At 39.5% G+C, this 27,414-nt stretch overlaps 2 protein-coding genes across 7 annotated transcripts in view; one reads left to right on the forward strand and one right to left on the reverse strand.

Annotated features, from left to right (window-relative positions):
• Positions 1–27,414, forward strand: part of cdh23 (cadherin-related 23) — a 1,363,918-nt gene that overhangs the window by 979,788 nt on the left and 356,716 nt on the right. The window lies entirely within an intron of this gene.
• On the reverse strand, positions 15,312–27,238 carry LOC120539090 (uncharacterized protein C10orf105-like). The gene is made up of 3 exons (XM_039768842.1): positions 27,004–27,238; positions 17,486–17,624; positions 15,312–17,147 (listed from the first exon to the last, which is right to left on the reverse strand). Exons 2-3 carry the CDS (start codon positions 17,502–17,504, stop codon positions 16,702–16,704), a joined length of 465 nt encoding a protein of 154 aa, XP_039624776.1. The 5' UTR covers positions 17,505–17,624; positions 27,004–27,238; the 3' UTR covers positions 15,312–16,701.

The following is a 27,414-nucleotide window of genomic DNA, read 5'->3' on the forward strand; positions in this document are numbered from 1 at the left end:
CAATCAGCTGCTGGCTTGCTGCTGCTGCTGCCGCCGTGCTGTGTTATCTGCATCTTGTGTGGTGCTTCGAACATTTAAAAGCCTGTACAGCAGCTGTTCTAGTCTTTGTCTTTTATTTCCAGACCCAGGCGGAGTTAAATCTTTTGGCAAAAAGTTTCATCTCGCGGGATGTGAGTTCATGATATTTTTTAGTTTATCATTTAGAAAACGGAATAAGAATCTGAAAATCAAACATCACATTAAAGTTCAATAAATTCTGAAAAGAGTGATACCAAACGTATATATGTAGGTTTTAAAATAAGCACGATTTAAAGAGTGACAAAAAATGTGACATAAAAAGTCACATGAAATCATTGCACTTTTTTAGGCTTAGGATTTTATATATAGAGTAGATATTACTGCAGGTTTAAATGTAGTCCTACAGTTGTCCTCACAATTCATCATAATAAAAAGTTATATTTCTATTTCTTTCTTATTAAATAAGAAGTGAAATAGGGGTACTAGGTTTTGTATTTTTCACTTTGTTTCTTTTATTTTCTCTAGACTGATTTTGAAGTAAATTATAATGTTTTGCTTTTCTAAAAGAAAAAATAAACATAAGGAATTAAACTAACTTAAACATGTTAAAGGTCTAGAGCATAAATAATTTTCATTTTATATTTCAATAGGTGTTGATGTGAGCACCTTCCATAGCTTAGCAGTATTCAAACTCTTTTTGTACAAGAAGTACATGAAATGTATTCACTACTACAGTGACAATGATCCTCCCTTCTACTGTAGATGGTCCAGGCAGAGTTGGTCTCTAGCCCTGGTGCCAAACGTAAGGCAGAAATACTCAATCACAGCCTTGGTTGTGGCATAGGTGAATTATGAGCAGTGGAAGCTCATGAAAAAAATCTGAAAAACATTTTTGGGGACAAACTGAAGCAGCACTTCATAACTCAGGAGAAAAGAAAAGAACACACACAGACACAAGCTATAATGTTGCTTACACACTGCCCAGTAGCACTACTTGACCATAAATATTGCTCTCATTTTCTTCAGGCCTGAAAATTTCTCAGTTACTTTCTGATTAAATGGAGTCATTTCAGTCACCAGTCTCTTTTCCATTGACAGCATGGCTAATGCATTTTGCCTGTCTGGAGTCATGGTGTTTCTGAGAAAGATTTTATGTACTTTTGAAAGACTTCCTAATATATGCAGAAAAATATGTAAATCTCTCATGCTTGATAGGCTGCAGGACACCAAAACGTTAAGAGTTTGAAATTTAGGCTTCTTAATTTGTGGCAGTTGAACCTTTAAAAAAATGCATATTTTTGGAGTCACAACAGAAATTATTTACTTTTTAAGTTATAGTTAATATAACACAAATCTCACTTTAAACAACACATTTAAAACTTTGAAAAGTTACCCAAGTTCTATTAGCAATATTGAAAGGGCACTTTATTGGTTTACTTATTGTACTTGTAACAAAATAAACACCTTCTTGTTTTTCTCAAGTAAGTAAAATATTATTTATAAAGCACCTATCACAGAGAAAAGTCACAAAGCACTGAACAATACAAGAGAATAAAATGAAATATTAAAACAAAATACAGAGCAATGACAACATAAAAACACCCACAGATGACAGCGCTACCAAATGCCAGTCCGAACAGATGTGATTTTTTCAAATTAAGTTAGAAAATGTATGCATAACGGCGAGTGTGCTGGGAAGTTCAAAAGCTCATTCTGTACAGTTTTTGAAGTTTTCTTTAATACAGTAGCATTATCAAGCGGCTCTTTCAACACTCCATCGAGAGAAGCAACAAAATACACCACCCCACAGAAAATCTCGGGCTTATCGGAGCTCTCGCTCCCATCCTCGCCACACAAAGCCACTTCAAATGCTCTACAACATTTCACACAGTCTTTTATTCTGGACAGGATATGTCGATTTTGGTCACCTCTTCATTGTGCCTTCTAATGGCAATCCTGTAACATTGATCTAGCTCTTCAGCAAAAATTAGCATGTCAAATAAATGAGTCTAAATTTAGTCTAGGTGACTGTGGCTTCTATCATGCCACTTTGATTTTTCAGAAAGATGTTTTAGGTCTCTTTCCCGCAATGCTTCAGGAGAGACAATTGGAAACAGCAAACAGGGAAAGCAAAAAAAGGCATTACTTACAACACATCCAATTAGCTCACTCCGGTTGTCATAATAAGAGCAGGAAAAAGTTACTGTGTAAGCTTGTCCTCGATCACAATTTATGAACGGTTCTTTCATTAAAGAAATAACCAAATTTTCTTTGATTTCTGAAGTTTCACTTGAAGTTACCATCGCCATAAAGTCGTGCTTACTCATCTGTAGTTACGTTAATGGCGGGTGTGCACTGTGAACCATTGACATTAACTTGAAATAGTGCGTTGTCGATTGTCCAGTCACATTAGATTCAAAAAACCCAAAGCAACACTGATTTGCCACCATTATATGTGGGAGTCCGTCCGTCAGAACCCTAAATACAAAGAGGACTATTTCATTTATGTTAGATAGAATGCCCAGAGGGGACTGGCGGTCTCGTGGCCTGGAACCCCTGCAGATTTTTTGTTTTTTCTGTCCTCCCTGACCATCGGACCTTACTCTTTTTCTGTGTTAACTAATGTTATGTTATTTTAATTTCTTATTTTTCTTCATTATGTAAAGCACTTTCAGCTACTTTTTTGTATGAAAATGTGCTATATAAATAAATGTTGTTGTTGTTGTTGAGTGGCTGCGTCCCTGGGAAAATCTGAAAGCAACCAATTAAAAGGGGAGCCTCAGGTCAGCTGCTTACTAAAAGTTCAAAGACTTCTATAGACTCTCATTTGGCTAGCGCCCTTCACTCAGGAAATACAGGTAAACACACAAAAATTAGACAAATACACATCAGAACCAATTTTTAATGGATGTTGAAATGAGCTGACACCAGGCACATTGTGTAAATAAACACATTTATTTCTTGGTTATTTCAAATTACCTAATTAATTTAAGTGCAGTTTTTAAAATATTTTGTTGGTGGGCATCCCAGCGCCCATCATTACAAACCGCTACTGCCTATGAGTCTGTCTTGGGTGCATACTGTAAGTGGTAGGGACACAAAAAGAAAGTGGTGATCTGGAATATAGATGTGTTGCTGTATAGAAACCCAAACTCACAGTGACATAATAAGAAAGTAACATTCATTAATTTGACATATTGCGACTGTAAGACAGTTTATGACACATAGCTTCTGTGCAAATTTAGTTTTCAAGCTGCGTAAATAGGAAGGTCCAGAAGCAGATCTACTTTTAGATCATTCGGGGTGCCCCATTTTGGCAAGGGGTCTTACTTGAGGTAACAATCAATACTCCACACACCCACCCCACCTTGATGAAATAATCAGTCGAGTGCCATTCCTTCCCTGCTGACTGAAATGTTTGAGTGTCTGCATGCTGAAATCACCAATTTGGAATGCTCATTGACATGACTGTATATACTTGTGCCTAAATCACCCCTTACCTTTGCTCTTTGAAACAATTGCATTTCTGCACAGCAGATTCACTAAGGATGCCAACATGGTCGAAACACTTAAGTGTTCATACACAGGGACCTAAATTGGTAATTACTGGGATATATGAAACGTCCAGATGTCTGCACGGTGTATTATTGCAATTTTGTTCTTTTCTGTGTTAAGTAGCTCTCTTCATTATGTCATCCAGGGGCCTGTGGGGATCTTAATCCGGGCTTAGGTAGGTCTTATTACTGTATATGTGAGGAGCAGTGATTAGTACTGCTGCCTTATGGATTTACCAACCTAGGTTCAGACACCTTGTCTGGTCATTGCCTCTGTTGAGTTTACATGTTCTAGTCTAGTCTGAGGATTTTCCTACTTTAGTTTTCCTCCAGCATCTCCAAACATGTGCAAGACTGGTTAACTGGCAACTTTAAATTCGTCCATTGTGAGTATGTGTGGCTCACAATAGACTGGGAGCCTATCCAAGGAAGCTATTCTCTGGATCCTCCTGACCCTGAAGTTAATTTGGTTTGAGAATTTATGTATGTATAGTGAGAGCCACTCCGAACACCATCAGACAAACACCAGCACTTTATAAAACACACATCTATTAAGTAAAGTTCCACACAGCACACAGTGCTTCCAGCACCGATCACCCCCAACACGGGCCTCTCTCAATGTCCATGGGCCGCCTTTCTTCCTCCTGTCCCTGGAGCTTCGTCCACTTTCAGCTCCTGACTCTAGCTCCCCGACTGTAGGAAGATGGCCCCTTTTATATTCACCCAGATGTGCTCCAGGTGCTTGCTGATGACCTTCTGGCGGCACTTCCTGGTGTGGTGGAAGTGCCGCACGAGCACCCGGAAGCACTCCAGGTGTCCCTGGAAAGTTCATCCTCCACCTGTCCAGTTGTGGCGGAAGTGCTGGTTTCCCGGGCTCCACGACGCTCGGGGCGCCCCCTGTCGGTGACCACGAGCACCAATGGGTTTGAGCCTCTTGGCTCCGTCCCCATGGTCCCTTCCTTATCCAGGGCAGGGGTTGCCCCCTAGTGCCCTGGGGGACGTATAAGCTGCCTCCCAGTCCTTCCAGGCATCCCGACTGGGTCAGGCCCCCAGCATCCTGCCACAGTATATACACAAGGAGAGAATGGTTAATAATAATAATGAAAAGGCACAATGATGCAAGCACTAGCTCCTGCCATCCCTGAATTGGGTTAAGCAGGTTTGAGAATGTTATGTCGCTATGAACTGTGCTTGTTACAGTACTGGCTTTTACTCTCTTGTCTTTATTTTTCTGAGGGCTCTACGCTACTGAAAGTAAAAAATGTACAGACATTTCAGTACAGTGTGGAAGAACACTAGTGGCACACTGGTAAGCAACACTGTGCTATAATAAAGTAAGAGTAACACCTTCTACTGTGACATTCTAACTTTAAAAGAATTAGAAATCATTGAACATTCAACAGTACTCCTCTGTCCATCACCCCTTTCTGAGCAGATCTACTTCCACTACGGATGTCCCTTGAATAACATTTTGCCAGCTGATGTATTTTAATGTTCTCCACCAGTCTGCTCACTCCCCACTTTGGATTGCTACATAGACTGAAACCTCCATCTAAGCGTACTAAATGCTGAATTTGAAGAGTGCACCCCATCTAACAACCTTAGCAAAAGGGGGTCCTAAATTCTCAAATATGCATCAATATACCAGCATATCAGCATAATATACTTGAGAATTACTGTCAATCTTTATATGAAAGATAAAAATCAGTACATCTCACTTATGCAAGTGTATACAGTATCACCAATTCTAGATACTCTGTAGATACAAACTCATACAAGGCCAATTGAATTAGCAAGTTAATATTAATTATCTAATGAAGCCATTTCTTTAAAAAAGACATTATTAATGCATCACCAGTAGCATGAAATGAAGAGCTAGTACAATAAGTAAAAGTATTAAAAATGGAAACTTCCAACACAGAAATTGAGCTACAATCCCAACTGGGATAGGGAAGAGAGGTGTTACTATAAGGGATACTCTGCAGTGTACATGTCAACAGAGCAGAGCAGAAAACTAAAGAGCACATCACAGTTATCAAATAAGCAACTCAAAAGTGTTTCACTACACAACATCTAGCGTTCATTAAAGCAGCTGTCGGTTAATGTGCTGTACCGAAGTAGGCCATCATAATCTGTAAGCTAATGGCTTCTCTCAAGATCACCTCTGAGCAGGCTGTAAACTAGCTGCTTACCCTTTTAACGTTTAAATCTGAGCTTTTTGTTCTAGGAATGCAACGTTTTCATCGTTGCAAGATTGCACAATGAGCAAACAACCTTTTTAAAACCTGTACATTATTGCAAAGCTTAATTCACAAAGCTTAGTACATGTGTAGGTCATCACGATGCGGTAACCAACTTTGGAAAGACATCAGCACCTTTAAAAGGCAGGCAGTGAAATGCAGAAAAGGGCTGATGTCAAGAAAAATTTAAACATGAGCCTTGTAAATAAGTGACCAGGACATAACAGTGATACACATGATTTCCAGAGGTTAGAGTGATGATAACATTTTTCACGGTTTATATGCCTTTTACAAAATCATTTGGTCTGTAAGACAGCTAAGGTGTGTGATATGTTAATGTTTAAATGTTGGCACATAATAGCACAAATGAGCATGGGACAACACTACACACACATTGAAATTTAACTAACTGCACTACCCATCTCACGTGGGTTGATATCTAAATAATCAACGTAGATAGACCTTAGCTTTAATGGTTGCACTGCACCATCTATTGGAATGTATTTTGTAATGCATGTAGCAGTAAATTGCATTTTTCATTCCAACAGATGGAACACCACAAATATTTGTAGTTAGTAAATGCATTACTACAAATGTTTATGATGTGCCATCTGTTGAAATGACAAATGCAATGCATATGTCTCTGTTATATACAATTTGGTATGGGAATTGTAAAAACAGTGTTAATGCTTGTAATGTGCCATTTTCTGTAATGACACATTTAATGCATTTTATTACTTCAGATGTTTACGATGTGCCATCTGTGGGAATGACAAACACAATGCATATGTCTCTATTATATGCCATTTGGTATGGGAATCGTAAAAGCAGTGCTAATTTTTGTAATACGCCGTCTTCTGCAATGATAAATGCAATGCATTTTAATACTGCAGATGTTTGTGATGCGTCATCTGTTGGAATGACAGAGACATAGCAACTAGATGGAAATACAGCTGCACAGTTACACAAATACTTATTCTTTTATTAAGGTTTATTAATCATTTAAGCATTTGCCATATAATTTGTACACCAGCTGATACTCGATTCACATCAATTTTCATGTACATGGTGGTACAATAAACCTGATGCTAAGCTGCAAAGTGCTTAGAATGACAATAAAAGCATGCTCTAACATTATGACAGCTTTCCATAACTAGTAGAAATGTCATAACAATTCAGATACTGAAAGTCTTATAGGCATGGTGCAGTCATGAAGCACTTTAACTGCAACCATTTCCATGTGCTTTCAAAATAACTCATAGCATAATGTTTTCAAGTCTGTTTAATCCAATTCAAGTTGCAGAGCCTGTCCGTGCAGTACCAATAAAAAGGCAGGACCAGTCTTTCAGGAGTGCCACTCCATCACTTTTATCATACACGCATTCACCTACTGAAAAAGTTGGACTCACAAATAAACCTAACATGCACCTTTTTCAGAAGCAGGAGGAGAACTGGAGTAAACTATCACCCCATTTTTTTCTTTAGGCAAATTGAAATGATCTTCCATTGATGCTGTGATTGCAGGACAGCATGTCAGGACAGTGGCAAGTGGTACTCTCAGGGTTCAAATTCTGGGCCTGATCACTGTCCTGTGTCTGTGTAGGTTTTCATTCAGGTATTCAAATACTGTATGTCTCTTATATCCCAAAGACTTGCAGGTTGGGCATTAGAAATTCTAAACTATTGCAGTGCGAGGGGGCCCTACTATGCATTAATCCCATTGGAGAGCTGAATGTCACCTTGTGCCTGAAGCTGCTCGTATAGACTCTAGTTTTCTGTAACCCTAAGCAGATTTCAGAATGTTGTTCATTCTTTCACCTTTTTTATATTATTGTATTTATTTGGCTGACATCTTTATCCAAGACAACATACACATGTGAGACACAATTGGTTAGATTACTTTTGCTTTTCCAGTTGGAGCACAGGCAAGTGAAATGACTTGCTCATGGTGATACAGTGGAATTTGAGCCCACAACCTCAATGTTTGCAGTCCAAAGTCCCAACCATTAGACTTCACTGCCTGCCTTGGTAGCAACATCATAGACTGCAAATATTATGTTAAATCATTAATTATTTAATTTTGAATCTTTAAGTGTTCTTTGTGCAACTCAAGCAACACATGAACAGCCATGTAATGTCACTCCTAAAACTCCAACTGGACATGAAGAAGACAACATGGAACAGTATTTTGTCAAACTCCAATAATACATGAGTGTTGAGTTACGAGAAAGCACTCAGTTCATTCAGCTCAAAACTTTCACATCCCAACCCACCACTGTTACTTCAGGTGTGCCCCAGGGCTCTGTCCCACCTCTTCTTTTGCACCATCTTTGTTTATTGACTGTATTGCTGAAATTAAATCTTGGTTTTCTTCAAATTTTCTTAAATTAAACAGTGACAAAAGTGAGGTTCTCCTAATTGGCTGAAAATCATCATTATCCAAAGCCGATAAACTTTCTCTTGTGATTGATAACTCTGTTGTTTCTTCATCACCTCAGGTTAAGTGTCTAGGTGTCATCCTCGACAGTACTCTATCTTTCAAATCTCACATTAATAACATCACCCGGTCTGCTTAATTCCACCTACGTAATATTAATCGCATCCGTCCCTCCCTCACTCCCCATATCACTGCCATTCATGTTCACAGTCTTGTTACTTCTCGTCTGGACTACTGCAATTCACTCCTCTTTGGTCTCTCTAATAAATCTCTCCATAAACATCAGCTAGTCCAGAATTCTGCAGCTCGCATCATTACTCTAACCCCATCTATTCACCATATTACTTCGGTCTTGCAGCAGCTTCATTGGCTCCCGGTTAAGTTTTGAATTAATTTTAAAATTTTGCTATTAACCTTTAAGGCCATTTATAACCTCGCTCCTCCATATCTGTCTGACCTTCTTCATGTTGCCATTCCCTCCCGTCACCTTAGATCCTCTTCCTCCATCCACCTGACCGTCCTTCTCGCCCGTCTAACCTCCATGGGGAGCAGAGCATTCAGCTGTTCTGCTCCCAAGCTCTGGAACTCACCACCTACTGAGCTCAGAAATATCAAATCATTTTCAACCTTCAAATGTAAACTTAAAACCCTTCTGTTTAAAATGGGTTTTTCTCTATGATTACAGTGGCTTTGTTTGGTTTTAATTTTTATATTTTCTGTGTTTTCTGATTTTTTAAGTTTTGTTTATAATGTGTTTTATATTATTGTTTGTTCGGTGTCCTTGAGTGCTTAGAAAGGCACCTTGTATAAATAAAATGTATTATTATTATTATTATTATTATTATTATTATTATTATTATTATTGTTATAAGGGAAGAAAATGGAGCAGTTCAGAGCATGGACTGTAAAAAGCATTTGTAACAAGGGGGCTACATAGGGCCATGGTGGGCAAACAATGCAAAGACTGCTGAAGTACAGGCAATCCCTGGGTTACGTACGAGGGTATCCTTCAATAAGGGCGCATAAATAAAGGCGAGCTTCAAAATGGCGACCTCAATTGGGCGCAGCAAATAAAGGCAAACGCAACAAAATTATTACAGAAAATTTATTAGATAAAGGCAATGATTGAATGTATAAAATGGCGAAAGCAAAAATATTAAAACATACAATTAATTAATGCATGAACTTCTAACAAACTATTTCTAAAGCTCTCTATATTTCGTTGTTTTCTGCTCTTACTCATTGTTGTGTTACACTTGAAGCTATAAATTATGTGCAATGCCACGTAGATATTCGGAGATAGTTTTCTCCTTTCTGAATGTGTAGCCTTTGACTACGAGTAGATCTGCACCTTTCTTGCTCTTCACATATTCCAGAGCCATTTGAACTAAATTATCTACGGACGCCTTTATTCGCCGCGCTCAATTGAGGTCACCCTTTTGAAGCTTGCCTTTATTTACGCGGGCCTTTATTCGCCGCGCCCAATTGAGGTTGCCCTTTTGAAGCTAGCATTTTTGTGCGCACCCTTTTTGAATAGAGCCACGTATGAAATAGGGACTGTAGGTTTGTACTTAAGTTGAATTTGTATGTAAGTCGGAACAGGTACATAAATGTAATATATGCTATTGTTGACCGACTCTGCCAATGAATGATGGAGTTTCCCCTCTCTGACCTTTTTATTATTTCTACTTTATTATCAATGGTGATTTTTTTCTCTTCTTTACTGTATCACCAGCACTTGCATCAGATTTGTGTTTCAGAGACATTCTTGAATGGTGAAGACAAAGGATTAAGAGTAGCTCTTCTGCACTGCACTGTACACGCTATCACAGCAGGAAGGCACCCGTCGTCAACACGTCTGATGTACTGACAAGAGACAACTTCCTGCTATGTACGTAACAGTACAAGCTGGCTTGCTATTGAGAATGAATGGGGGCGGCGAGGGGCCCACCGAGAATGATCATGGTGTGGCCAAAGGCGGGTAGTGAATCGCCCCCATTCAATAGGCAGCCATCCTATGCACACTACAATGTTACCCCACTTCACCGTTCACCCTCAATGGCCTCCGTTCAGCCACAACCTGGTCACTGCTTGCAGTATTACTAGCTGCCCACCGAGAACAAACGGGGCAGCCATGTGTGGTGGGCGGGCAGTGAAACCACTTGCCGCCGGGAGCTGCCAGAGGGACACTACACTGTGTGAGCAGCAAAATCAACCCCCCTCCAGCCTCCGTCTAGCCACCGCTTGCAGTGTCCCCAGGCCGAAGATGAGCGGCAGTTACTGAGGTGCATGTGTCGCAGCTGTGGCCCCGTTCGTAAGTCGTAGGTCGGATGTCTGTAACCTGGGGACTACCTGTACTCCCTACTACATGAGACAACACCAAAACATTGAGAGTAGTGTTTGGTAATATTATAAAGAGGATTAAAAATCATTTAATTCGATCTACGATATCCAGGTTTTTGAATGATGTGATTGGCAGTGTTAAATTGACTGGATTTGTGGGATGTCCCTGAATCAACTGGTGCCACATTTAAGGAAAGTTTTGTTTTGCTTTTGTGAAACGTTCCACCTCTCTGTGATGATCACCACGGAAATAGTGTTTTACAAAATTAATTATGAGCATGTACTTGGCATTGATACAAGAAACTGCTTATTTTTATGGAATGTCATGATTTACTGTGAGAAGAAATTTGATGAGAATCTTTAAGGGATAAGAAGCTTTCATATATGAAATCTAGATAGGTCAACCCAGAATACAACTGCAATTTAGTTCACCAAAGCTGCAAAGCAGTATGCATTTCTCCAATATTTTTTTTTCTGCGGGTGGTTCAATTCCTAGTACTTAAGGTACATGGATCTAATGTCCAAGGTTCAAGTCTCACACCCACTTATTCCCTTTGTGATGTCTGCACATTCTCCTTTATTTTCAAATATTCTGGTGTTCTTTTTAAGTTTGTGAGACCATGAGTGGTCTCTACAGTGAACTGGTGCTCTTTCCAGTGTTGGTCCTTGTCTTAAGCCCAGTGCTTTCTGAATTGGCCTCCAGCCCTAATGATCGTGAACTGGATTAGGTGGATCTGAGAACGTTCTCTTATTTCTAGTTAAATGTCAAGATGTCTGAGTGGGTGTCCTCCAGGTGCTCTGGTTTCCTCCCACAGTTCAAAGACATGCAGATTAGATTGCCGTTGCTAAATTGGCCCGAGTGTGTGGTTGTGCTCACTCTGCAATACACCCGCCACTCTTCGCAGGGTTTGTTCTTGCCTTGCACCCGCTGATTGCTGGGATAGGCCCCAGCTAACCTAACAGTTATGAAAATGGATGAATTTGATGTCAAGCTGTTGAAAGAAATGGAGGATAATGCCATGAATTTAAAGGGGTATACTGTGGAATGGCAGGTATGTGATCAAGTCACTAGCACTGAGCATATTATGAGTGCCTGGAATAGAGAGGTTCATCTAAAAATATAGTTTTTACTGTATGATATGGATTTTGCTTTATCCTTGATCTCCCTCATATCCCCATCTTAATATGCTAGTACAGTCCTCAATGCTTGTCTAAACTTCATTAGCTGAAGAAAAACATGGCCTCCTATTGTAAAATGCGGTCTCTTCTCAGTAACATTAAAACCATATTTTAGTTTTGGTATATTTTCAGCCAGAAATAATTGTTAAATGTTCTTCATAACATGTTGCTATCACAATAGGCTTTTCAAAACAATTCCCTATCCAGACACAGAAGGCATTATTCAGGGCTTGGCACGTGGTCACTGGCTGACTGTACTGAAAAGCAAAGGGATGCTAGAAAGGAAACAGAGCCCACTAGTCAAACAGAAAACACACACACACACACACCCCGCCACCACCACCAACCAAGCGTGCCCCATCTCAATGCAGCTGAAGGAAGAAAGAGAGATTTGTCTTCCTAGAAACTCCCAGGCTCCGCTTAGCAGTTTGCTGCACTTCCTTAGCAACACAGAACACTCCAGGACAACATTCCTTTTGCTTTTGTGTGCTTTAGGTCAATATTATTTTATATTCTGGTGACATGTTTGGGAGGTGTCTGAGTTTATAGACAGACACTCTCATTCATTCCATAGTTTGGAAGCTGAGCTGTCATGGATATTAATGAGGAGTAGAAGAAAAGGCCGTTACCTCTGTATTATGGGACCGAGCTACCTGGGCAGGCGCTGTACTACTGTATAGGTGACTCTTTTGTCTGTAAGTGGGGTCTGAAGTGAGCCAAGCAAATTTAGTTATCGTGGCAGTCAACAGACCAGTATTTTTCTCTATAAGGGGGTCAACAGTATGTAAACCAATCCTCTTGACTTGGACAATCAGGGCCTCCCATCAGAAACCAAAGTTCATAATAGCACAGCAGGTTTTCTGCAGTGGGCTGGCGCTCTGCCTGGGGTTTGTTTCCTGCCTTGCATCCTGTGTTGGCTGGGATTGGCTCCGGCAGACCCCCGTGACCCTGTAGTTAGGATATAGCGGGTTGGATAATGGATAGATGGAGAACAGGTTTTATTTCAGAATGCCAGGCTGTGAATGTACAACACCCTACACCTTTTAATTTGTTGTCCTTTTTATAAGTGCACCTGGGCTTACTCTTAAAGTAAGATTCTGCTGCCGATAACGAAAGACAAGACAAAGCAGGAGGAAATCGTGACCCTCATCATAATGCTTTTAGTTTGCTCTCCATACACCGAACATCCTGCTAATGCTTCTGGCCTCTTGTCAATTCTTAAAATAACAGCTAATTATCTGAAGTTACTGTAGCTCTGCTGGGAATTCTGCACATTCATGCAAGCCAGAGTTAATTCAGCATCTCTCTTGTTTATTTTTTTTCCCAAACACAAGATGCCCAGGTTTCTTGCTAGTATGCTCTACATGCAGTTTTACCTACAAAATTAAATAATTGAAACAATTCATGTCATTATTTAGCTGATGCCTTTATTAAGGCATTTTACACGATGATTGTATTTACAATTGGAACATAAGCAGTTTGAAAAACGTAAGAGTCATGCAGTGAGCCTGCCATGGCAATAGTACCAACGATCTTGTGATTTGAAGTCCAGTGTCTTAGCCACAATGCCTGCCAATGCAAACAAAATATTTTTTATTGGGTTTGCCAACTACAATTCAATGAACAAATTATACTTCACTCAGACATATTTTCAAACCATGTAAGAAATATTAACTGCATCAAAAGAATGATCCAGTTTTCACACTGTTGTACTGAACTAAGCAAAATCAATGAATACTATGACAAGTTAAACCATTGGAGACTTTTCCAAATCATTTCCCTAATGTTTTTATTAATATGGATGTAAGGACACAGGCGCACCTAATAAACAAAGGCGATATAAAAACATATAACTTTTACTTGAACTTTATCTTGTACAGTTCATTACTGAACCCTTTCTTTTTCCCTGGATAGAGTTTAACTCTTCAGGGCTGATGTCGACTTTTGTCTAAAGGAGGAGTTGATGATGGTATTCAACTGTAAACTGTGACAAAACCAATCGCTATGTTTTAGTTAGACTCTCACTGCAAAAAGGAAAAGTTAGCTTCATTGGTTTGACCGAGATTTCCTGTGAGTAGTAAGGCGCAAAAATAGCACTGACATAATGGCAAGAGATCAAAGCGAATGCGTAAAGCTAAACAATTCGTGGATGAAGTTTTGCCTATTATCTCTGCACTGGACTGTGACTTGTCGGACTCCGATTTTGATACAGGTGATCGAAAACGAATGTGAGGTTCCGGCTTCAGCTGACTGGCCCCCAGCTAATTGTGCTGCTGAACAGGTTCATGTAGCTGACACACCTATGGCACTGTTCTCCAGGAGGACTGCCACTTAACAATGGTAAGAGGTAGAAACCAGATTACAAAGCACTGCGATCGTGAATACAGCTGCCCCAGCCAAGTGAAGACAGCCTGGCAGCCAGCCTGCCACACAATCTTGGCAAACTGGCAGCCACAGTATGCAGCAACAGACGTTTAATGTTGATTTCTGTGTGAAACCATTGCTTTTCAGAAACTATATTTTTTGGAAAAAATATTCATATATAGAGTTAAAGGCATTTCCTGTTAGTTAGTTTATCTTAATATTATAATATCTTAATAACCCTAAACCTATTATTATTATTTACATTTATGTAGCACTTTTTTCACTACTCAAAGCGCTTTACATAGTGAGTGGGTGGCCACTTCAACCACCACTAATGTGTAGCACCCACTTTTATGATGCGGTGGAAGCCATTTTTGCACCAGTCTGTTCACCACACATTAGCTGTTAGGTGGTGAAGTGGTGAGAGAGAGACAGCCAATTAGAGACAGGGGATGATTACGGGGCCAGAATAACCAGGCCATGATGGGCTATTTAGCCTGGAAGTTGGGATACACACTGCACTTTATGAAGGATGCCCAGGGATCTTTTATAAGCACAGAGAGTCAGGACCTCGGTGTTACGTGTCATCTGGAGGACAGTGCCATTTTACAGCACAGTATCCCCATCACTGCACTTGGGTATTGGGATCCACATCCAGACAACAGGGTTAGTAGCCCCTGCTGGCCCAACCAACACCTCTCCGAAGAGTAACCCAATCGTTTTCCTAAATGGTCTCCCATCCAAGTACTGGTCAGGCCCAAACTTGCTCAGCTTCTGTTAGATGACATGTTCTGAGACGCAGGTGGTATGGCTGCTGCCATTACTGCACCTTAGTTTGTCAGATCCTGAGTTCATTCTCTGATTCTTGATCTAATAAATCTGTTACTTAACATGTATTTAATTAGCAGGATTGTCAGTTCTCAATGACTAAAATATTTGTTATATTTTTCCAAAAAAATAAAGTTTATACAGTGGGGATCTGTCCAACTATGTTATGGAATGTGGCAGTCTCTCTTCAACACTGCTCTTCTTCTACTGCATCTCAAACAGTTTCTAACCTGAGATTTAATATTTTACACTACAAAAATAGGCAAGGTATGCTTTAAAATGTTTTAAAAATAAAAGAACACAATCACCTTGACAAATTAATGTATACAATTATTACGAAAAAAGATCTTAATCTTAACAAATACCAAACTTATACTTTAATGGAAACAGTGTATGAAAGACATACTAATGAAAAATTAATTCTCAGAACCTGACCATATCATGCCAGGAATTGAACATTTCGTGTTTTGAATAATATAACGAAGGTACAATTGTGCCTTTCAATTTTGGATCATAACTCCTTTCCTTCTGCTGAGCAGCAACCAGAAACTTCATATGGTAGGATCTGGAGCAAGTCAAAAATGAACTCTGGATGGGGTACAATTACTGAAGGCAAACAAGTAGTTCAATGCACCACACAATTTCATAACCTTTTGACCCTAAGTTGGGATTTCCAGGCAATTGCTGATATGCAGAGGTCAGCCCTGTCACTTTCTTAAAAGGTGCAATTGTATTTCTTGCCTTAGCATTAATCTCATACCCAGGAAAAATTAGGTCAGCTTTTTCGTAAATGATACACAGGTTTTTATAACAAGTCATTTTGTCTATTGCTTCTTTCATTACAGTTTAAAATGTTTTCGTTTTTTAGTCAGAAAAGTGTGACTTAGAACAGAGTCCTCATCAACATGTATCATTCTGCTGTAAATGTTGAATTCTTTCCTATTACATGTGAGCAGTTATAACCATTAATATGTATATATAAAACTTGCCATCAGCCATAAGATTAAAATCTTAATTTGTTACTCTCCTGTACTGGACCAGATGGTTTTGAAAATTTGTGCATGTTGTATTTTTTGTTGTAATGCATAAAAACTAAAGTAATATAGGTCAGCATGTCATTCAGAAAGCAGTCAGTCTGGTTTTATTTAGTGCTCTACTCATTTTCTGGTGTCTACTCATTTTCTATGCATTTCACCCGCTATTAAATATTGTCCCTCATACAGTACATTGAAGTGTGATTCACTTCACTGGAGTCTCTCAGATTATACAGTCAAAGATTGTGTTCCACATGACAATTAGAGACCTCTTCTCTCCATTCACTGCAGAATTTCTGTTCATTTTTGTCTCTCATATGCTGTTAGACCTCAAGTTTTATGCGTTGTCTACATAACCTAGATCTTTCCTCAACAGATGACCCTTTTGGCCATTTTCTTCCATTAAGGAAATATTGTGCATTAACTTTTCAGTATAATCATCACAGTCCCAGCTTGAACTATCCACAATTCCATATCTGATGTATGAAACTGCAGACAAGTAATGTAAGTTGGATCACTCATTGAGACAGGGGTGCAGTGAGGACTTAATTGAACGACTTCCATCCTTTCTTAAATGTCATTTTTAAAGGAAATGCAGCATTTAAAATTTAATGTGGAACCCATTAGATGTTTCGTGGTCTATCACCTTTAGTCACTTTGACTAACAAAGCACTGAGTAACCTTAGCTCTCAGTTTAAATATCCTCACATTTTTGTAGATTCCATGAAGTCTAGCTGAGGGACATTGTCTTTGGACTGGAAATCCAATCTTGGTATGGAGCGTTGTGCTAGTGATACTGGACGGCTTCTATGAACAGAGGACAGAGATCGTCTCAATGAGCCTAGACGCTTCCACAGTCGCAGCTGGGGTTCGCTGGGATCATTAGGGTGGTCTGGCATGGTTCCCCGAGTAGCATGACTTGTATCATCTAGACTACTGGGCTTGCAAAGTGCCATGAATACCGCGCAGCTGGCAAAGAGGAGAAAGATGCACAGCACTGCCAGTATTATAGGCAATGAGTCTGGGTTTGGAGGATAAGCTGAAACAGCTGGAGTGGACTGAGGATGCTTCATGCTGAAGAGCAGCGTCACCAGGGAGGTTGGAGTTGCAGCTGGCACAGAACTATTAGTGAAGATCCCACTACTCATGTCTGTAAAAAGAGAAACACAAAGAGTAAATACTGGATGAAGAGAGAAACATATGATTGCCCTGTGCAGTTAGTCCATCAGTATGTATTTTAAGTAGCATTGTTAATGATAAAATATCACCAAAAACTGAACGTTATACATAAGAAATCTTTACTGATTTTGATAAAATGACACTGGGACTATTGCGTTGAGCATTTGTTTTTCAAATTTCTAATATGGTCAGACCATCCAGCACTCAGTTATTATATAATAGAGTTATTTGTTGCAGCTGTTCTAATTATTTGTTCAGGGTGACAGTTGGTTGAATTATGTATTATCTATACAGTTCGAATGCACTCACTTCCTTCGTCAGTTGGCATGTTACACAGATTCGGAATGATTTCTTGTAGAAGAAGTTTGCCTTCACTCTATTCTAAAATTGTAGGTCCATTTGGTTGCAGTGTTTTGTGATGATAATGCCATCTGGGTCTGCCCACAATCTGAAAGACACAATTGTGATTACAACTTCCATTTTAGTATCATAGGTAAAGCAAGAAGAACATCTCTTTTAAGTCACTCGATTGCAAATAAAAATCACTTAAACTAAGCAATGTTTATTAGTTCAAAACACAAATGAGCAGTGAACAAAGGGAAAATTGTACAAAGGTTCACAATAATTACAAGTAGAATTTGCTGCTTCACAAGTTTGTTGAATTCACCGCCATCAATTATATTACTGAGATGAGCCAGACAAATGCGGACACATACATTGCAGACCAGACCAGGGGTACATGTAAGATAAATAGTGCTTTAAATATAAACAATCAAAGCAAACAGTGGCGGTTAAAACCAGTCAAGTAAATAATCTGTTAAAAAGGAGGTTGCAATCCTAAGGCAAGGAACCTTTCATTAAAGCCAAGTCCCCGGTGCTACTCTTTAAAATTGACGTATCCCTGACTTACCCTGCTCGGGTCCTGCAACACAAAGAGATGTTAAACCCACAGGTGCAGCCAACCTTCTTCCACAGGTCCAGATCGCTGCTGTCTCATGGCTTCCAGCAGGGTACCCCAGTCCAAACTCAGGCCCGGGTCCCTGCTGTCCATGGCTCTCAATAGGGCTCCCAATTTGTGCCTTACCTTGCACCATCTAACTCCCTCTGCCTTTCCTGGTCTTACATGGGAGCAAGCACCGAGTCACTCCAGCTCCCAGATTTGCTCAGCTGAAATGGCCCCCTTCGGTCCCTAACCATCTGCCTCATGCTCCCCTGAGGGGCTCTCCTCATGGCTGCCCGTCTCCTCCCTCTCTCACTCACTCGCTGTTGCACCAGCTGTCTCTGCCTCCTGCCTTCTTTTCTTCTGTCATTTAGCCTTCATTCTTTTCTTTGTCTTTCTTTTGGTCTTTCCCCCTTTCTGTCCTGTGCAGGCTCCTCGTATACTCTGCTGCCTAACCGGACACGGGTGCAATGAGCCATTCCTTCCGCAGCATCTTTGAGGCGCCTGACTGATCCTTCCACCTTTGCACATGTATGTGTCGTGGTCAGCCAACACTTTAATTAACCATGGAGCAAAACACACTTCACATACCTGCACCCAATTGACTCCTGCAGTTTTCATGGGGTGCAATTATTTATTTAAAAATGGACCACTGATTTCCTAGTTGTGGACACACTATTCCGCACTCTGCCACTTATCCATCTTAAAATAGCATCAGAAGTTACCCATTCATCTCATCTTATTCTGTCTCTTTGTGTCACAAGCCACAAATTTCTACTCAGCTCCAATTTTGAAAGAACTGGAGAAAGGAGCATGTGAGATTAAAATAACCAACTGTGTCAGATAGGGGGCGTCACTGAGCCCCAGAGTCCAGACACAGTGCATGTAGACTGCCAAGGGTTCAAAATAAAGTAAATTTTATTTTCTACAAATGCCTTTTTCAGGTCCTACCTTCAAAAAGTACTCACAAGCACAATTCCTATATGAATTCTCCTCTATTCTCCTCCAAACAAGCCTTGTTCTCCACCTTCCCACTCCAACTTACCTGAATGAGTTGAATGACTCCTTTTATGCCAGACATGAGAGTACTTCCGGTGCCACATGTTTGCACACTGGAAGCACTTCCAAGTCAGGTGGAACCTCCTTAAAATTTGTGAGTCCCCACACCACGGCTTCCTCTGGCAATACCTACTTACCCCAACAGGGCTTCCCATCAGGACTATGATTCCCAAGGTTCACGGCAGGTGTACAAATAGGATGTTGCTGTCTGGTGTACTGGGGGACTACCAGGCCCCAAGAGACAATTCTTCACTGTCCTCCTATTATATGTTTCCGGCCCGGAAAAGTATCTGCAACTACCCTGGCTGGGAGGCTTGTCCATCCATATCCTTCCACTTTGGCCTCCCGTCTGGGTAAGGAACCACGATCCTTCCTGGCTGGGATGCCAGTCTGTCCATCTTGGCACTTACACTACATAAAGCCATTCCAAAGATTACTTTTGGGATCAATCTACAAACTCATTGCACTCTCATGTCAGTGCATCTTCTATTGATGTCATGACTGTATCTTTGTTTGGTAGTGTTTTTCTATTATTCATGCATTTTCTAGTTTACCCATATTCCTTTGTCTGTTCTTTTTTTTCTTTTATTAATTATTTTCAATTTTGTTCCAGTCCCTTTCCCATTATTTACTTTTTAATTTAAATCCTCTGCTTTAGAATAATTGCTGAGGCATTAGCTAGTTTCTGACTTTTGCTCTGCTTGGCTCCCTTGGTGTTGGTTGCCATTGTATGTGCTCTTTGATATGTGAGTTGGGATTTTCTGCCTTTTGACTCTTTCCTTTTTCTTCTCAGATGAAACATTTTGGATTTTAGACTTACTTTGTTTCAAAGATTTTTTGTAATAGTTTCAACATTTTGTTCTTGTTTTACTTTTTTTCTTTTCTTTGTTCTGTCTTTGGGATTAAGTTTTGAATGTTTTTTTATTAAAAGTTTTTTTGGAATTAGGAACTTTTATTCTATTTTTTGTTACTTGTGTGCTAGGGGTTTTATGGTTTCCCTTTTCCAGTTAAATTTATTGGAGAGCACCTGCCCCTAAAGGATCTCTTCGAATGCAACTTGCTCTGACTTCGAGGTGTCTGCTAGTAGTGCACTACTGCTTTTCTCTCACTCTAGAGTATTTACTTTTGAGAGGGTATCTTGAAATTTCCACACTGCCACTACAAGGGGCTCGCTAGTCACCAGTGTGTTGTATTCCAACTAATTCAGTATCTTGGAAAATTAGAATATCAATTAAGACCAATGCAAAAAAAGGATTTTTAGAAATTTTTTTAGAAAATTTGGCCAACTGAAAGGTATGAACATGAAAAGTATGAGCATGTACAGCACTCAATATTTAGTTGGGGCTCCTTTGGCCTGGATTACTGCAGCAATGCGGCGTGGCATGGAGTCGGAACAGTCTGTGGCACTTGCTCAGGTGTTATGAGAGCCCATGTTGCTCTGATAGTGGCCTTCAGCTCTTCTGAATTATTGGGTCTGGTGTATTGCATCTTCCTCTTCACAATACCCCATAGATTTTCTATGGGGTTAAGGTCAGGTGAGTTTGCTGGCCAATCAAGAATAGGGATACCATGGTCCTTAAACCAGGTACTGGTAGTTTTGGCACTTTGTGCAGGTGCCAGGTCCTGTTGGAAAATGAAATCTACATCTCCATAAAGTTCGTCAGCAGCAGGAAGCATGAAGTGCTCTAAAACTTCCTGGTAGACGGCTGCGTTGACCTTGGACCTCAGAAAACACAATGAACCAACACCAGCAGATGACATGGCACCCCAAACCATCACTGACTGTGGAAACTTTACACTGGACCTCAAGCAATGTGGATTCTGTTCCTCTCCTCTCTTCCTCCAGACTCTGGGACCTTGATTTCCAAAGGAAACGCAAAATTTACTTTCATCAGAGAACATAACTTTGGACCACACAGCAGCAGTCGAGTCGAGACGCTTCTGACGCTGTCTCTTGTTCAAGAGTGCCCTGACACAAGGAATGCGACAGCTGAAACCCATGTCTTGCATACGTCTGTGTGTGGTGGTTCTTGAAGCACTGACTCCAGCTGCAGTCCACTCTTTGTGAATCTCCCTCACAGTTTTGAATGGGTTTTGTTTCACAATCCTTTCCAGGATGCGGTTATCCCTATTGCTGATACACTTTTTTCTACCACATCTTGTCCTTCCCTTCACCTCTCTATTAATGTGCTTGGACACAGAGCTCTGTGAGCAGCCAGCCTCTTTAGCAATGACCTTTTGTGTCTTGCCCTCCTTGTGCAAGGTGTCAGTGGTCGTCTTTTGGACAACTGTCAAGTCAGTGGTCTTCCCCATGATTGTGTAGTCTACAGAACTAGACTGAGAGACCATTTAAAGGCTTTTGCAGGTGTTTTGAGTTAATTAGCTGATTAGAGTGTGGCACCAGGTGTCTTCAATATTGAACCTTTTCACAATATTCTAATTTTCTGAGATACTGAATTTGGGACTTTCATTAGTTGTCAGTTATAATTATCAAAATTAAAAGAAATAAACATTTGAAATACATCAGTCTGTGTGTAATGAATGAATCTAATATACAAGTTTCACTTTTTGAATGGAATTACTGAAATAAATCAACTTTGTCATGATAGTCTAATTTTATGACCAGCTCCTGTATTATCAGAACAGATTAGAATTATTTTTAGTTATCTTGTTCCATGTAATTGTCCAGTATGTTTCTAAAATTATATACCTTAAGAACAATTGGTTGTCACACCAGGGAAGCTGCACATCTTTTGTCAAATAATCATTGTATGGGGAGCAAATGGATTAAATGGTATTTAAGAGAGAAACCTGAATGTTTGTAAGCAAGCAGTGAAACAAATTTTTGATTTGGAATCTATATACAGTAAGTAACCAACACCCTCACTCCAAATGTTATGTTTTTAATATAATATTTGACTAAAATGCCCTTATAATATGCCTGTAGCACCTACGTGATGGTCAGTGCCTTTAATATTTTGGCTAGTTGCATATTTGTTTTGGTCGTCTGGGTTTATTACTGTTATTTCTATTTGGGCTTTTGAGCAAAAGGTCTATTGTATTGATATCAGTTCATCTGCTGAAGAGTAGGATGTTGGGATCAATCTCTTCAGTTGAGTGCTTGACTGACTAGTGTTAACATTTCTGTCATTTGTTTTATTAAAATTCTTTTCATATCTACACTTTATTAAAATGGTTCTTAGAACTAAGACAAGGATTAGCTCACCCACTGAAAATTAAAATGCCTAGCTTAACATTTACTTTGGGCAACAGGTTTGAGTCTTGCAGTGTTAATTCATGCCTTATGCCTGATGGGACTGAACAGAATGCACATCCATCGCAGGACAAATGGAAAACGCACAGAAAAACCCAACAGGTACACAGAGTGGAATGTGACTAAGTAACAGTGCTAACCACACCACCATTGTGGCACTAAGTGGACTGATGTTTCAGGGGAAAGCAGACTTGCATTATCAAGAAGTGCTTGGAGAAGTGGTTTATCATCAATGATAATACTTGGGAGAATTCTAAGTCACAAACTCAAATATTTAAGTTTAAGTAATTGTAATTGTATTTGTGACACTTAAGATAGTGATGCCATTTGATACTATATTAAAACATGATCACTCTTTTATTTCTTTTTAGCTGTACTTAGACAGCACTGCCTCCACAATGAGAATAATACAAATGATATTTCAAAATTAAACCAAAAATACACAAAAGGAACAAAACAAAGAAAAAGAAAACAAAAGACCTGCTCCACTTCTGAGCATGCCATCCTGTTTCTCAGTTGGGGTGGCTTTTCCATATTTTCACATTTCAATATTCAACCAGAGTCCTGGCCTTTACTTCTTGTCCCTCTTTTCATGCAAGTAAAACTTTGGTCAAGTCACTTCCTGACCATGAACTCAATTTTGCCAACTTTTACACACTTCCTGAGGTTCACTTCCAGAGCAAACTGGCATATTATCACGGCTGGGGTCTCTCATGGCCTCCCACTACTACTAATTTTAGAGCAGCCCTTAAACGTTCAGTCAACAGTCTTGGTTTGCATGTCATAGATGTATGATCTTTAGTTCTCAATGAAACCTGCTCTTGTTCTGTTCCACTGTCTTGCAATTTCCACCCTGGTAATCCCTTACCAGCCAGCCAATGCTTTGAATTGTATTTTAAAATTAATGGTGTGTGTTGTGGCATGAGTGTGCCTTGTCAAGGGTGGATCCCACCTTGTGCCTGATTTTGCTAGAGTAGGGACCATCTGTTTATGGCCCAAAGCTAAATAAGTTGATCATGAGGATGAATAAATTGAAAAAGACAAATGTTTATCTATTTAACATTACTGCACTCTGTACAATGTAGCTTTAATGAAAGACGATGAGTAAGTAAATTAAGTTGTATTAATAACAGGTGTGATTGAGAAAGCTATTTTATTAGAAGCGAAATTATAAATGAGTAAATTAGGACTGTGTCTCTAATAACATTCTTTAATTAAAATGCAAGAGTTTGTTTAGTTGAATGAAGAACAATCACAAATTAGGAAAGAAAAGGTAATGCAGTGTACATCCAAGATTTAGAGCACTATGGCAAAGTGCTATACAATATATCTAAAAATGCACTTGATTAGTTGTATTAAGTAAGCAAGGTCAGCATTTCACCTTTTAGTAACAGAAAACTAGCAACCCATATGCTGGGCTGCTTATCTGAGTGGAAATGATTGTGTTTTTGCACATTGAGGATTATTAAAAAGAAACCTCTCAACCAGCTGCTTCAGTAGCATTTGTAAATGTCAGACTATAATTGAGCCAGAAGAAAGCCCAAGTCTGAACTCGAGCTGAAAACACTGGCTTGTGAAATTATTTTAAGACAAATGTCAGGCCAGTTCTAATGACTGCAAAGCTGTAAGCCTCATTAGCTTCCTAAAGTTTAATCAGCAGCTTCTCCCTGTGCAAAATTGGGCACATTCAAAGCGTTTTGAAGAGTTAGCAACTTCTAGCATCTGGAAAGACCATAGCTGTTGTGCAGGAGGGGCAGCTGTATAAGTCTGTAAGTAAAAGATAAGAAGACCAGGTCTTTAAATACTTTAGTTTATAGCTTATGTCAAACATTAATTTTTCTGTGCAGCACCTCTGACATAGAAATTGAACCTTATTAGGCCTTTCATGCCAAAGACGTGTAGCAAGCTGTACCGACATGACTTTCTAGGCAGAAAGAACATGCTGTTTAGTGTAACCTACTGTAATACCGTCCTATAGATACTCTAACTGGCAGTGTGTTTCTGTCTCTGGCTCACTCAAATTAAAAATCTACACATATAGTTATTACTTATTTACATTTCCTCTCTTTTCTATATGGATTTTTGGAAAATCTCAGGGTTCTGCCGTTGCCATCAGTTCACCTGCCTCTGAATTGTATGCATTTCTCTCTGTGGCATTCTAATTGTGACTGTCACTTTCAGTCAACATCTTTGACTTTTTCATTCAGTGCTGCTGTCCGATTCTCATTGAAGCCTGGAAAGCTCACCTTCAGGCTAAAGGGTTCATTTCAGCCCATTTTCCATGATTATTTTCGACTGATATTTAGCATCGGATTTAATATGACACAAAGCAGAGAACACACTACATAACTACTGGAAAATTTCACACCTGGGTGAAAACCTCACCAAAGCATATTTTACATCAGTACCTTCTGTATGGGGCGGCACGCTGGTGCAGTGGTAGCGCTGCTGCCTCACAGTTAGGAGACCCGGGTTTGCTTCCCGGGTCCTACCTGCGTGGAGTTTGCATGTTCTCCCCGTGTTTGTGTGGATTTCCTCCGGGTGCTCTGGTTTCTTCCCACAGTCCAGCGACATGCAGGTTAGGTGCCTTGGCGATCCTAAATTGTCCCTAGTGTGTGATTGGTGTATGGGTGTGTGCCCATTGGTGGGCTGGCACCCTGCCCGTGGTTTGTTCCTGCCTTGCGCCCTTAGCTGGGATTTGCTCCAGCAGACCCCCGTGACCCTGTGTTACGATATAGCGGGTTGGATAATGACTGACTGACCTTCTGTATGAGCTTCAGATTAGGCTGGAAGATCTATAGCATACCAGATACCTGCCGTTGTCATCATTGTTTGTGTTTCTCTGCCAAACCAAAGTGTTTTTCAACTAAAAGGTGTATGTCTTGGGGCTATGTAAGCTTGTAAGCATGCCATCTGATATAACACATATGTAATCCACCATACAGTTGCATCTGTTTTACCTTTACCTATCAGACTTGTATCACATTCACTTGTCGTAAGTCTGTTTATTGCCTTTTCAAAAGCTTCTCAATCCTTGGGTCATTTGCATGTATTAAAAACATAATTATTATGTTGTATTATACATTGATTATCCATGTTATCAAATAGCATTTTTATAGCAAGAACCTTAACAAAGTTATCTACAAAGCAGTTACAAATATTACAAGTGCTGAAAAAAAATCAAGCAGTGCATACAGTACTATAATAATATATACAATGTAGAGATAGCAGCAAGGTCAAAACAAGTGTGGGAGAATAAACCAAAGAATACCTTTGTTTTAATGCAATCAAGAAAAGCTGAATCTTTTGTTTTCATTTAAAGATAAATTTGAAAAGTTTTCATCTCTTAAACAAGGTGAGCATTCAAGAGGGAGAAAATGCCAGCTACAGACACAACCACCACTTCTTCCAGTGCCCCTCATGATGTAGTTGGGCCACATTAGATTGCTGAGAAAGCTTTATAAAAATGTAGTATTGATTTACTCTATCTATCTATCTATCTATCTATCTATCTATCTATCTATCTATCATTGATCAACCCTTATCTATCTATCTATCTATCTATCTATCTATCTATCTATCTATCTATCTATCTATCTATCTATCTATCTATTACCACACTTCTTAAACAAAGTTGTTTTTAATTTGCTCAAATCCATCAAACAGTAATTGTGCCTTGTAGCAGTCTGTTCAATAAATCTGTAATCATAATAACAGTTAGACCGAAGCTCTAGAATTTTGAAAGAAACAGATGCTTAATTTGGCTAGTGGATGGATGCATATTCTTCCAATGAACTATAAAAGCACAATTTTGGGTGTCAGCCTTGCTAATGGATCAAGTAAATTGATGGCGTCTGTTCATTTTTGATGTTGAATTCCTGTCACCAAATTGTGAAAAATAAGCTGGTTTTATTATAACTTAGCTTGAATGTATCACTTAAGTCATTTAAGTGTTTATTTAATGGCAAAGTGCCAAAGTGTTTCATTTTTTTCCCATTTTCTTGGCATCTATTAATTATGAATAAACTTGTAAAACATGTTTATTTTTTTTAAAGAGGCAATATGATTCTGTTAACCTAATGAAGATATAACATAAAAGTTTTTTCTTTTTTTAATAAACTCCTCTTTTTTTGCTAGGTTTTATCACACCTTTTGGCCACATTTCTAAATGTAAAATGCAGCCTAACCAAAAATACATTCAGCAGAACATTAAAAAAATATACAAAATGAATTCAGTCATAATCAACACTTAAAGCCCTCTAATTCACATCATGCTTGCATTTTTCATTATTACATAATTTAATTTCACAATATTTGACTGGAATTTGAAAATTCCACTATAGTGTTTCCTTCTATAAGCAGAGAGAAATGCACTTCAGGTTTCTAAAATATTGAATATCTGATCAGAAAAGTAGCAAAAAATACTTTTGTCCCCCTTCTACTCCATCTGTCCAGGCAGATATAAGCACAGCACATACTGTATGAGCATCAATGAAAGTTCAAGTGAGACAGAATGAAAAAGAGGACAGGACATTAAAGCAAAGATTCATTTACCTTGTGCCTGCCTCGTGCTCCTCAAGTAGATAAACATCTGCTCTGCCGGGATAGCAGTGTGTCCTGGCCTCACTCACTCTATTCCACCCCCACCCCGCCCCCTGCTGTTCTCCCCCTCTTACTTTGAGGGTGGGGGATGAGCTTCAACAATCTGAAATTCTCTAACACCTATTTTTCGTACTTTTTAAAGCTGTGTTTCGAGTGTGACCTGACAGATCAAATAGTTAAGATCCAAATGGCAAATGCCAAGCTAGAACAAACAGGGGAATTATTCCTGCTGTATTTTTGTGGTTCTGCATTCAGGGTGTCTAAAAGTACCTGCTCCCCTCTGCCTCCTGGTTGGTATAGCCCATTCTGTATGGGCCTTTCATTAATTGCCAATCACCCTCTGTGTGTTCACTCTCTCTCAAT

Source organism: Polypterus senegalus, chromosome 1 (assembly GCF_016835505.1).
Source record: "Polypterus senegalus isolate Bchr_013 chromosome 1, ASM1683550v1, whole genome shotgun sequence".
In the NCBI taxonomy this organism is placed as follows: domain Eukaryota; kingdom Metazoa; phylum Chordata; class Cladistia; order Polypteriformes; family Polypteridae; genus Polypterus; species Polypterus senegalus.